The sequence below is a fragment of the Ranitomeya variabilis genome, chromosome 1, assembly GCF_051348905.1.
Source record: "Ranitomeya variabilis isolate aRanVar5 chromosome 1, aRanVar5.hap1, whole genome shotgun sequence".
NCBI classification, from domain to species: domain Eukaryota; kingdom Metazoa; phylum Chordata; class Amphibia; order Anura; family Dendrobatidae; genus Ranitomeya; species Ranitomeya variabilis.
The window spans coordinates 886,469,360-886,482,134 of NC_135232.1; the positions used below are offsets into that span (position 1 = coordinate 886,469,360).

Consider the following 12,775-nt stretch of genomic DNA (forward strand, 5'->3'; position numbering starts at 1 on the left):
TCTATATATAGATAGATATATTTATAGATAGATATATCAGTAGATAATAGATAAATATATCGATAGATAGATACCATAGATAAATACGATATATAGATAGATAGATACGATAGATGGATATGATAGATAGATAGATAGATAGATATGGTATCTATCTATCTATCTAGCTGTGTGTGTAAACATTATTCTTCAATTAAGTATGTAAATGAAGAGGTTGGACAAGAAATGACATCACAATTCTTTTTTTTTTGTATATCTTTAGCTTACAAAAACACATACAAATCCGCTTGAAAAAAAATGCATGAAAAACGCAGGTGACCTGCCAGTGACCTCAGGTGCAGATTTGTTGCAGTTTTTACCTGCGTCAAATCCTGAGCACATCCTGATGCAATCCTGAACGTGGACACATAGGGTCATTCTATTTTGTGTCGAGTCTTCAAAAAAAAAATTCTGCCAGATTTCTTAGAGGTCTTTTGTCTAGAGAATGTGTGTGTTTAGGCTGGGATCTTTTTACTTTCCAGTCATAAATGTGATATTTGATTTATTGATGGAGATTTCTTTTTAAGAGCGTCATCATTTTTGTCAAGAAAGTTCCAGAACCTCCTTGGTAATGATGAGGTTTCTCAGTAATATTTAACATCCTTAAAGGGCCACTGTCACCCCCCTCCAGCCGTTATAAACTAAAAGAGCCACCTTGTGCAGCAGTAATGCTGCAGTCTAACAAGGTGGCTCTTTTAGTTTTAGGTTCAAGTATACCCCAAAAAAAGCGATTTGATACTTAGCCATAATTGGTGTCTCTAGCCACATAGGCTGGTCCTCCCTCCCCAGCTCGAAACGCTCCTCTGCCGTCACTCACATCTTCTTGGTCTTTCTGCGCCGCCCCCTCAGCGCTGTTTACGTTTTCAAACCGGCGCCTGCGCTGTGTAGTACTGTTCTACGCAGGCGCAGTAAGCTCTGCCCGTCTGCCGTCCAAGCCAGGCTTTCACACTGCGCCTGCGTAGAACAGTACTACACAGCGCAGGCGCCGGTTTGAAAACGTAAACAGCGCCGAGGGGGCGGCGCAGAAAGACCAAGAAGATGTGAGTGACGGCAGAGGAGCGTTTCGAGCTGGGGAGGGAGGACCAGCCTATGTGGCTAGAGACACCAATTATGGCTAAGTATCAAATCGCTTTTTTTGGGGTATACTTGAACCTAAAACTAAAAGAGCCACCTTGTTAGAATGCAGCATTACTGCTGCACAAGGTGGCTCTTTTAGTTTATAATGGCTGGAGGGGGGTGACAGTGGCCCTTTAAGTCCACTGGGTAAAGGGGTGTCCAGTGAAAACACGTTACCACTAGTGATGAGCGAGCGTGCTGGGATAAGGTGTTACCTGAGCATGTTCGGGTGCTAACCGAGTGTCTTCGGCATGCTCGGAAAATATGTTTGAGTTCCCGTGGCTGCATGTATCGGGGCTGTTTGACAGCTGCAGCACATGCAGGGATTGTTTGTTTGTTTGGGATTGCCTGTTTGTTTGGGATTGCCTGTTTGTTAGGGCTTGCCTATTGGTTTTGAATTGCCTGTTGGTTTGGGATTGCCTGTTTGTTAGGGCTTGCCTGTTTGTTAAGGCTTGCCTGTTGGTTTGGGATTGCCTGTTGGTTTGGGATTGCCTGTTGGTTTGAAATTGCCTGTTGGTTTGGGATTGCCTGATTTGTTTGGGATTGCCTTTTTGTTTGGGATTGCCTGTTTGTTAGGGCTTGCCTGTTTGTTAGGGCTTGCCTGTTTGTTTGGGACTGCCTGTTTGTTTGGGACTGCCTGTTTGTTTGGGACTGCCTGTTTGTTTGGGACTGCCTGTTTGTTTGGGATTGCCTGTTTGTTTGGGATCAAGGCAGGCAATCCCAAACAAAAAGGCAATCCAAAACAAAAAGGCAATCCCAATTGCCTGTTTGTTTGGGATTGCCTGCTTGTTTGGGACTGCCTGTTTGTTTGGGACTGCCTGTTTGTTTTGGATTACCTTTTTGTTTGGGATTGCCTGTTTGATTGGAATTGCCTTATTGTTTGGGATTGCTTGTTTGTTTGGGATTGCCTGTTTGTTTGGGATTGCCTGTTTGTTTGGGATTGCCTTTTTGTTTGGGACTGCCTTTTTGTTTGGGACTGCCTGTTTGTTTGGGACTGCCTGTTTGTTTGGGATTGCCTGTTTGTTTGGGATTGCCTGTTTGTTTGGGATCAAGGCAGGCAATCCCAAACAAAAAGGCAATCCAAAACAAAAAGGCAATCCCAATTGCCTGTTTGTTTGGGATTGCCTGTTTGTTTGGGACGGCCTGTTTGTTTTGGATTACCTTTTTGTTTGGGATTGCCTGTTTGATTGGAATTGCCTTATTGTTTGGGATTGCTTGTTTGTTTGGGATTGCCTGTTTGATTGGGATTGCTTGTTTGTTTGGGATTGCCTGTTTGTTTGGGATTGCCTGTTTGTTATTTGTTATGCCTTGCCTGTTTGTTAGGGATTGCCTAGTTTGTTAGGGCTTGCCTGTTTGTTTGGCAATCCCTGCATGTGTTGCGGCTGTCGAACAGCCGCAGGACATGCAGGCGCAAGAATTCGATAATGTGCCGAAGACACTCAACCTAGCATGCTCAGGTGTTAATTAACACCTCATCCGAGCACATTTGCTCATCACTAGTTACCATCTTACAGAATAAATTGCTGACTAATGTGGGTCCGACTACTAAGACCTGCACCGCTCAGCTCAACTGGGTACTTTTATCCCCATTACAAAATGAAGCCCGACCACCTCTCCATTCATTCTTTGTGGGGCAGTCCCATAGTTAATAATTATATTCGTGGTTAATCAGGTACAATTCTGTGCCCGTTCTGCCATTGAGTTCTGGTCCCAACAGTGGGACCCTCAGTGATCAACCAGTTATACCATAATCTGTGAATAGAGGATAACTTGTTTTCACTGGGCAACCCTTTTTAGGTTCAGTGAGGGCTCCTGTACTCCAAACAGCCAATGTACATGTATAAAAATGGAAAAACATGGCCTGTTTCAAAGCTGGGTATGACCAAAAGGTATAATGCAGCACCATTTTCTATGGTGAAACAGTGACTGAATGTTGCCACTCACTGTAGAGTTATCTGTGGATGTCTGACATCTTCAGCGTATACTTATTTCTAAAGAATATACTTCTACCTCTTTAATAGTTAATAGTTATTATTGCCTATACCCATTTATCCAGATCTGCCAGTAATCTCTTATATGTGGCTTCTATCCATCCCCACTGCACCATGCTTCGTAGTGGCAGAAAGGTGAATATGTTACTAATTTTCATTACCAATTTCTCTTCAATTTTCCACTGGGATATGCAGCAGCAGAAAAGTCTGGCAGGCTCATGCCCAGTTCCACCCTCATGATTTATAAAGGGAGTGTTTTATCAGAAAATAATTTATTCAGGTTTTTGTGTTAAATATATTTTTTTATATCAAAATCTGTATGAGATAAAATTAGCAATTTTGACACTTTCCACTGGGGTAATTATAGACTAATACTGACCTGTTCATTATAACAGTGTTTTCAGCAGCCTCATATTCATCAGAGGCAGGATTACAATGTCCACCTCAATATACAGCTGACAACATAGGACCCACCAATCACCGTAGATGACGCACAAAAGACAAGGTGTGATCCAGTCCATTGCTGCTAATGTACATGTGGATTTCTTAAAGGAACAGAAAGGAGTGTTCTATAGCCGCAGCGGTCAGTGTGAAAATTGCATGATTTTTTTTTTATACAGATCATAATATGAAAAAATAAAAAATTTATATTTAACATAAAAATCATATTTAAACAGTAGGTTATTATCTGATAGCACATTCCCTTTAATGTTTGGATCGTCTTGTGATCACATCCATCCAAAGACCTTTTATGGCTTGATTTTCTAATTATTGTACTGTGTTAGAAGTGTCTCAAGGTCATTATTTGGACAGTTTATGAACCTGTGACGGTGGGCTTATAGGATGTGCATTTTTTAATGTTATAACATATTTAGTGCTATTTGTGGGCTTCATTTTGGAGGATAAATCACACAAGAAATAAACTCTTTCAATGCTTTATTTTAGGTTGCTTTTCAGAAGATTTCTCCCGAGAAGGTTTCTGAACTTCCATTAGTATTAGGCTGGTATGAACGGGTTCTCCAGGTCCAAGGTGTCCAGAAGGCCGCTGCTGCGTCTAATATTACATTTCTACACTTTCTTCATGTGGATTCTCAGCACCAAGAAGTGGCAGCATTATTCAAAGTAGACACCGAAGAAAAGGAAATCTCAGAAGGCCATTTTCTAGGAGGCCCCAGGCCCACCATGACCAAGCTAAAAGTAAGATCATCAGGTTGTTGGTTTATTTGTTCCTGCACTTGGAGGAAAAGCATTTTCCAAAACTAGAAAACTCCATTAGTGCATGTGCATAAAATGCTTTTTGCAGGTGGGTTCGCTTGGAATCCCTTCTGAAAAAGTACTTAAAGTATGCTAAAAGCAATCAACATCTAGTTACATATCGTTAGATAGGTTGAAAAACGACCTCGGTCCATCAAGTCCGTCCTTTCTCCACAAATTATACATTTTTTGTCACTAAATTATGCATAACCCACATGTTATGTGTATTGATGAAATCGTTCAGCCTTTTTTAAAGCTGTTATAGCGTCTGCCATTACTACCTCTTTTGGTTGGCATTCCACAGTCTGACTGCTCTAACTGTAAAGAACCCTTTCCTATTTAGCTGCCGGAATCGCCTTTCCTCCACTCAGAAGGAGTGCCCCCTGGTCCTTAGTATGGTCTTTGGAGGGAATAAAGAAAGGGTGAGACTCGGCACTCCGTTTGCAAATAACTAAAAACATTTTTAATGGCATTCCAAATTATTTAGCTTTTCGGTCCCTATTCCCAGACTTTCATCGGCTGATTGCCCTCACTGTGGAGAGACACGATTGCAGAGTGGCAATGTGGTGAGAATGTGACCTATGTCGCTGTGGTACAGCGCTCTACCAGTTTCTGATGAAGGTCCGGGAATAGGGACCGAAACGATAAATATTTTGGAATACCATTAAAAATATTTTTCCCTTTCTACATTTATGGGTTGGAATCCGACTCGAGCACCACATCTTATATCCAGAATAAAATGTGGAGCCCAAAACTGGATCCCATATTCTAGATGTGGCCTCACCAGCGATTTATAAAGGGGTAATAATACGTTGGGATCGCGCGATTTTACCCTAAATCTTGTTTGCTTTTGGCGCCACTGCTGTGCTGCAATGTAAAAACAACTTGCTGTGCAGTCAGTTATGTAGAGCTTCTTTTAACCGCTTCAGGTTTTGTTAAAAGAAGTGACCTGATAATTCTCCTTGCTGCTTCACATTCACTATTGTATTCATAATGTAAAAAAAAAAAAAAAAAAAAAACGCTGGCCGCCACAAAGCATGGCGGAAAAGACACTGTAAAAATAACTCAGTTTTCCTGAAGTGTCTGCCTCTTACAAAACCAAGCAGTTAAGCCTGACATTGTGTGCACATACTCTTAAGGAGCTACTATTGCCAGCAGAAAGGCTGAAACGTCGACCTGTTTATCCATACAACAGATTTGGTGCAGTGCTCACAGCCAGTTGTAGAGCAGAAGCGATGATGCTAGTGGGGACAGGACTTTTTTTTTTTTAGAATACACAAATGCTGCATGAGATTTTGCAAAAGCAATTTGGACAAATATATGAAATATTGATGTAAGGTATTAATATTTAAATGCACTGCTCAAAAAAATAAAGGGAACACTAAAATACCACGTCCTAGATATCTCTGATATTCCAGTTGCAAATTTTTATTCATTGCATAGTGCAATGTTTTCAGAACAATAAAACATAATTATCAATGTAAATCAAAATTAATATCCCATGGATGTCTGGATTTGGAATGATACTCAAAAATCAAAGTGGAAAATCAAATTACAGGCTGATCCAACTTCAGTGGAAATGCCTCATGACAAGGAAAACATGCTCAGTATTGTGTGTGGCCTGTATGACCCAACTGTACAACGCCTGGGCATGCTCCTGATGAGGTGGCGAAGGGTCTCCTGAGGGATCTCCTCCCAGACCTGTACTAAAGCATCCGCCAACTCCTGGACAGTCTGTGGTGCAATGTGACGGTGGATGGAACGAGACATGATGTCCCAGATTTGCTCAATCGGATTCAGGTCTGGGGAACGGGCGGGCCAGTCCATAGCTTCAATGCCTTCATCTTACAGGAACTGCTGACACACTCCAGCCACATGAGGTCTGGCATTGTCCTGCATTAGGAGGAACCCAGGGCCAACCACACCAGCATATGGTCTCACACGGGGGTCTGAGGATCTCATCTCGGTACCTAATGGCAGTCAGGCTACCTCTGGCGAGCACATGGAGGGCTGTGCGGCCCTCCAAAGAAATGCCACCCCACACCATTACTGACCACTGCCAAACCAGTCATGCTGAAGGATGTTGCAGGCAGCAGATTGCTCTCCACGGCATCTCCAGACTCTCTCATCTCTGTCACATGTGCTCAGTAAACCTGCTTTCATCTGTGAAGAGCACAGGGCGCCAATGGCGAATATGCCAATCCTGGTGTTCTGTGGCAAATGCCAATCTTCCTGCATGGTGTTGGGCTGTGAGCACAACCCCTATCTGTGGACGTCGGACACTCAGACCATCCTCATGGAGTCAGTTTCTAACCGTTTGTGCAGACCCATGCACATTTGTGGCCTGCTGGAGGTAATTTTGCAGTGCTCTGGCAGTGCTCCTCCTGTTCCTCCTTGCACAAAGGCTGAGGTTGCCCTCCTACGGCCCCCTCCACGTCTCCTGGTGTACTGGCCTGTCTCCTGGTAGTGCCTCCAGCCTCTTGACACTACGCTGACAGACACAGCAAACCTTACCACAGCTCGCATTGATGTGCCATCCTGGATGAGCTGCACTACCTGAGCCTCTTGTGTGGGTTGTAGAGTCCGTCTCATGCTACCACGAGTGTGAAAGCACAACCAACATTCAAAAGTGACTAAAATATCAGCCAGAAAGCATTGGTACTGAGATGTGGTATGTGGTCCCCACCTGCAGAACCACTCCTTTGAGGGTGTCTTGATAATTGCCAATAATGTCCATCTGTTGTCTATTCCATTTGCACAACAGCATGTGAAATTGATTGTCAATCAGTGTTTCTTCCTAAGTGGACAGTTTGATTTCACAGAAGTTTGATTTACTTGGAGTTATATTCTGTTGTTTAAGTGTTTCCTTTATTTTTTTGAGCAGTGTATATATAATCTAATTATGTGATCTAATTAAGTTTAAATACATGTCTGGTGTCAGTACAAAGGACTAGCACATGATTTATTATCTTCATGGACATTACAGAGAATCAGAGGACATTCATTACGTTTGGAGAAAAAGTGACTTGTATAACTAAATAGGAAAGGATTCTTTACAGTTAGAGCAGCCAGACTGAGGAATGCCCTAGCAATGGAAGATACTACAACAGCAATTATAAAAAAGCTAGATGTTTTCCTCAGAATAAATGGCATTGTGGGTTATTAATAATTTAGAGAAAAATAATGTATAATTTAACACTAAAGGTTGAAATTGAAGGTCCATTTTTCAACCAATGTAAATACAGGGTGGGCCATTTATATGGATACACATAAATAAAATGGGAATGGTTGGTGATATCAACTTCCTGTTTGTGGCACATTAGTATATGGGAGGGGGAAAACTTTTCAAGGTGGGTGGTGACAATGATGGCCATTTTGAAGTCTGCCATTTTGGATCCAACTTTATTTTTTTTAGTGTGGAGAGGGTCATGTGACACATCAAACGTATTGAGAATTTCACAAGAAAAACAATAGTGCTTGTTTTTAATATAACTTTATTCTTTCATGAGTTATTTACAAGTTTATGACCACTTATAAAATGTGTTCAAAGTGCTGCCCATTGTGTTGGATTGTCAATGCAACCCTCTTCTCCCACTCTTGAATCACTGATAGCAACACCACAGAAGAAATGCTAGCACAGGCTTCCAGTATCTGTTGTTTCAGATGCTGCACATCTCATAGTAACATAGTAACATAGTTATTAAGGTTGAAGGAAGACTTTAAGTACATCTAGTTCAACCCATAGCCTAACCTAACATGCCCTAACATGTATCGTATCTTCACAGCATAGACAATTGCCTTCAGATGACCCCAAAGATAAAAGTCTAAGGGTGTCAGATCGGGAGACCTTGGTGGTCATTCAGCTGGCCCACGATGACCAATCCACTTTCCAGGAAACTATTTGTGTAGGAATGCTTGGACCTGACACCCATAATGTGGTGGTCACCATCTTGCTGGAAAAACCCAGGCAAAGTGCCATCTTCAGTGCATAAAGTGGGCAACACATCATCATGTAGCAATTTCAGATATCCAGTGGCATTGAGGTTTCCATTGATGAAGCATGGCCCAACTATCTTTGTATCCCATATACCACACCATGTGGAGATACGAGATGTGCAGCATCTGAAACTACGGATACTGGAAGCCTGTGCTAGCATTTCTTCTGCGGTGTTGCTATCAATGTGTCAAGAGTGGGAGAAGAGGGTTGTATTGACAATCCAACACAATGGGCAGCACTTTGAACACATTTTATAAGTGGTCATAAACTTGTAAATAACTCATGAAAGAATAAAGTTATGTTAAAAGCAAGCACACCATTGTTTTTCTTGTGAAATTCTCAATGGGTTTGTTGTGTCACATGACCCTATTCCCATTGAAAAAATAAAGTTGGTTCCAAAATGTTTGACTTCAAAATGGCTGTCATGGTCACCACCCATCTTGAAAAGTTTTCCCGCTCCCATATACTAATGTGCCACAAACAGGAAGTCGATATCACCAACCATTCCCATTTTATCAAGGTGTATCCATATAAATGGCCCACCCTGTATATTGCACTGCACTAGGGTTTTCTGTCCTACATAGCAAATTCAGGACACTTTTGCTAAATAGGTAAAGTTCTGGTTCCGTGGAAAGATAAAATATGTAAAGACAACTAACTATGGAAAAAAAGAGAAACGGACCACACCACCACATCAGCATCATTCTGTTTTTCCTTGGTACCAGAACTGCACACTTTTGGCTCAGATGTTTTTCAGTTAGCAGGAGATAACAAAAAGTCTACCACATATTTGCTCTCAGTTTCTTGTCTGAGACCACAGGTATAGATGAGTTTATATTGTGTTCACTGGCTATGGGGCTGTTGGGCAGCCATTGTTGCTTTGGTGTTTTGTGGAATGGTGGACCCAGAGCTTGTCTCTTGGTGCTTGGTTGTACAGGCGATGGCCTTAATAGAGTAGGGACCCCCCGCAGAAGGTCACTGTGACGTGGCAGTGGGCATACACTTTGATGAACCACATTTTTGTATATTTTGCTTAGCCGCAGTAGACCACTGTATAATATTTGGATGTGTGGTCCACTCTTTTTTTCTGTAGGTGTGTTGTATTTACTTATTGGACAATGGGGTCCTTGTGGTCCCATCATGCTTTCCATCAATGTGATGGGACAAATTGTGTTTCATGTTATCCTCCATCCAATTTGGGAGGCAGACCGTAGTAAAATGTAGAATGTATGCCAGCTTGAGATTTCACTTAGTCCCGAAACCATTTTACTTTGTCTCCCATCACAAACTTTCAGGTTGGCTAAAAAGTCATTAAACTATTGATCCCTCTAAAATGGAAGGACACAGATCTGCCAGTGTTAACTCCATGCTGAGGCCAAGTCCACCAGTTATTGCCAAAGACTCCCGAGGGGCATCCGAAGGCAAATTTCTTCTCTCCAACTGAGAAAGTTGTTCTGCACATGCTCAGGTGGGGAGAACGAGCGCGTAGGCCAGACTGCAGACGTAATTACTGTCCGTTGTGTTTCAGTGGTGGAGTTTCCCTTTAAACATGTTTTTGGACTCCACTGTGTTTTCCGGGAACATTCAGAAGTTGTACTTGGTTGTTTTGTTAGATAACAGATCCTAAGCAACTGCTGATGAAAGCAATGTGCTGCCGGCATTCCACGCTCAGCACTCATGTACTTTTTGGCTGAAACTTGAAAGACCGTAAAATAAATATTATAGCAGAAATGGTAAATGTTAATATTACGGAAATGTGTCTGTATTGATGTGATCTGATGATATAGTGGTTGGTGGGACTGCCGTAACCTGGGGGGAGGGATCGGAAAATGCTCACTCTTACTGAAGTTACACTGTGAGGACTGCATTTGTCCAACATTACAGACTGTTTCTTTATACCCAGTTCAGAAAACCCTGCTTCCCTTCATTCACATAAAATGCTCCCCTCCCCTGGAACTTAGTAATGATTTTCTGTGCAGTGCGCTCCATATAGTGGAGGCTGCCGGCGGCCAGGGTGGTATAATTCACCTCCATGACTGTGTAGTGTAAGAATTAAAGTTTGGGACATCCGACCCTTCTGACGATTTGTCATGCAATCATCAGTGGTTTTTGTGCCTATTAAAAAAAAAATTACTCTTGAAAATGAATGTCCTGATTCACCAAAGTGTAAAAAAGCTTGAAAAGTCGCAAAAAAACACATGGTTCCACAAAAATGGTGCGACTTTTGAGTTGAGGCACCACAAAGACGAGTGGAGGCGGCGCTATATGGGGCTTGGCTATGCTCCTCAAATTCAGCAAAAATGCCGGCGTTTCTTACATTGGAAGCGTTACTCCTGTCCCTGACTGGAGTAGCATTTCATGCTGGGCGCACATGGGTTCACGTCACTGAGAAGATGTGCCAAATTCATTAACTGGTATGGGCTTCTTAATTCGGTGCATCATACTCCAAAACGCCCCTTCATTAAAACTGCCATGTATAGCGCAACTCTTAATAAATCGGGCCCTATATTTACATTTTTGTACAGTCATGACCTTAACCTTGACTTCATAACCCAACACAAGTAACATGGCTGCAATTTGCAGTGAAGTGCCAAAAAGAATCTTCTCCACTTCTTTAAGTGTTCTATTAAGCAGATGATCTCGCCATCATGTGACCACGACTCTGCAAAGCGCATACTTGTGGTCACATGACCACCCACTGGCACAGGAATTGAAGGGAAATCATGACATTGTGCACATTGCACACTGTCACAATTCAATAATCTTCAATCACATAAAGTGATTCAGAAGTTTGTCTAAAGTCCAAAAAACCTCTTTATGTTTATTGCAAAATTCATGCAGAATTTCTGATTCCGGACTACAGCAGTGCATGCTTGTTAGTCTGACTCCGCCCCCTCCTATGATTAGCAGCTCACTGTTTATAGACATCGTACACACAGAGCCTGGGGTGGGCGGGGTTACATTTCTCAGCTCTGTTGCATTACTAAATCTAACAACTCTGTTTTCCATCCCCATTATCGTGGAGTTCTAGGGATTGAAGCAAGTGTCCTTGTCTTTTACCTTAATTTGTATTCATTATTGTTCAGGAACACAGCATCGAGGCGGTCTTTTCCCCTCATCCCTGCCCATCCCAAATTATTGACTGGGGAAGTCTTCCTGCAGCAGTAAGCCCAGCAGAAGGTAAGTGTGAATTATCCTCGCTAAACTGAATATATTGGAACTGGGATTAATAATATGTCAATCAACTGAACATGAAATTCATTGTTCTCGCCATCCCTTGTTTAGAATATGAGAATAGGTTAGAGGAAAGGATCATGGTGCAGCATTGTAGGACTGGGCCCACCAATAACATGGACTCTGGGGGACCACTGTTTAGCTAAATGCAAATATTACATTGCCCTCTTTCACAGATTTACCTGTGTCTCTATATAATAATAAACTACGTAGTTTGTTGAATGAATGATGAGATGCTGCTTTTGTCTGTACATCGTGAAGCAAATATATTGAGGGAACTACTGCTCATGTTGGGAGGGTAAGTGGCTCAATCTTGCACATGGGCCCACCGGGGGATTTTCCTTTTCTCCTGTGGGCCAGTCCAAGTCTGTGGTGCAGGCTGCTTTCCATCTCTACCACATTGTCGGTATAGTCACACCAAGAAATGACATACCAGGGAAATTCTGTTAACTTCTTGGTGACGGAGGGTGTGTGTACGAGATACATCAACTGGACTCGGGAGCTGATAAAGTGCAAGTGTCGATCAGAGGTAGCTCCAAATGCAACAATTTAACCGCTTAGATGCCACAGTCAGTAGCGAACACATCTTTTAAGTGGTTTGAAGACTGCATACTGATGGTGTTTCTATGGCAGTGGCCTACTAAAGGCCCTCTTGTCTACTGTGGTAGTAGCACTGCAAACCCCATGGCATCATAAAAGAGTGGTAACAATAATAATAATTTTATTTACGGTATACAGTGCCAACAAATTCCTGAGAACTTTACAATTAAGCGGGGACATGTACGTACAACAGAGAAATCACAAAGTAATACATAGTTCAACAGTTACAGGACTGCGAGTCCTGCTGGAAAGCTTACGATCTATAAGGAAATGGGGGGGATACAGTAGGTAAAAAATGTTTGTCATGTATGCTCCAACCATCATTATCATGAATAGGGTATCTCAAATAAAGCTGCATCAACCGGTCATCAGTCAGAATCTAAGTACAGTTACCAAGTGCTATTGGATGCATGGAGAAAATGGAAACAGATGAATAGGAGGGAGCAGATTCTGAGGACAAATTCAAAAGAGGGAACAGAAAAGAGTTAGATTAGTGAAGTGAGGTGATAGGCCTGTTCAAAGAGATGCATTTTAAAGCACAATT

At 42.1% G+C, this 12,775-nt stretch overlaps 1 protein-coding gene across 3 annotated transcripts in view; it reads left to right on the forward strand.

Moving 5' to 3' along the window:
- The window catches only part of GSTCD (glutathione S-transferase C-terminal domain containing), a 211,484-nt gene that overhangs the window by 75,494 nt on the left and 123,215 nt on the right, over positions 1-12,775 (forward strand). For all 3 annotated transcript variants that reach the window (XM_077278271.1, XM_077278251.1, XM_077278261.1), the window contains exons 4-5: positions 4,092-4,343; positions 11,484-11,577. In XM_077278271.1, coding sequence (XP_077134386.1) covers positions 4,092-4,343; positions 11,484-11,577 — 346 coding nt within the window. The remainder of the gene's footprint in view (positions 1-4,091; positions 4,344-11,483; positions 11,578-12,775) is intronic.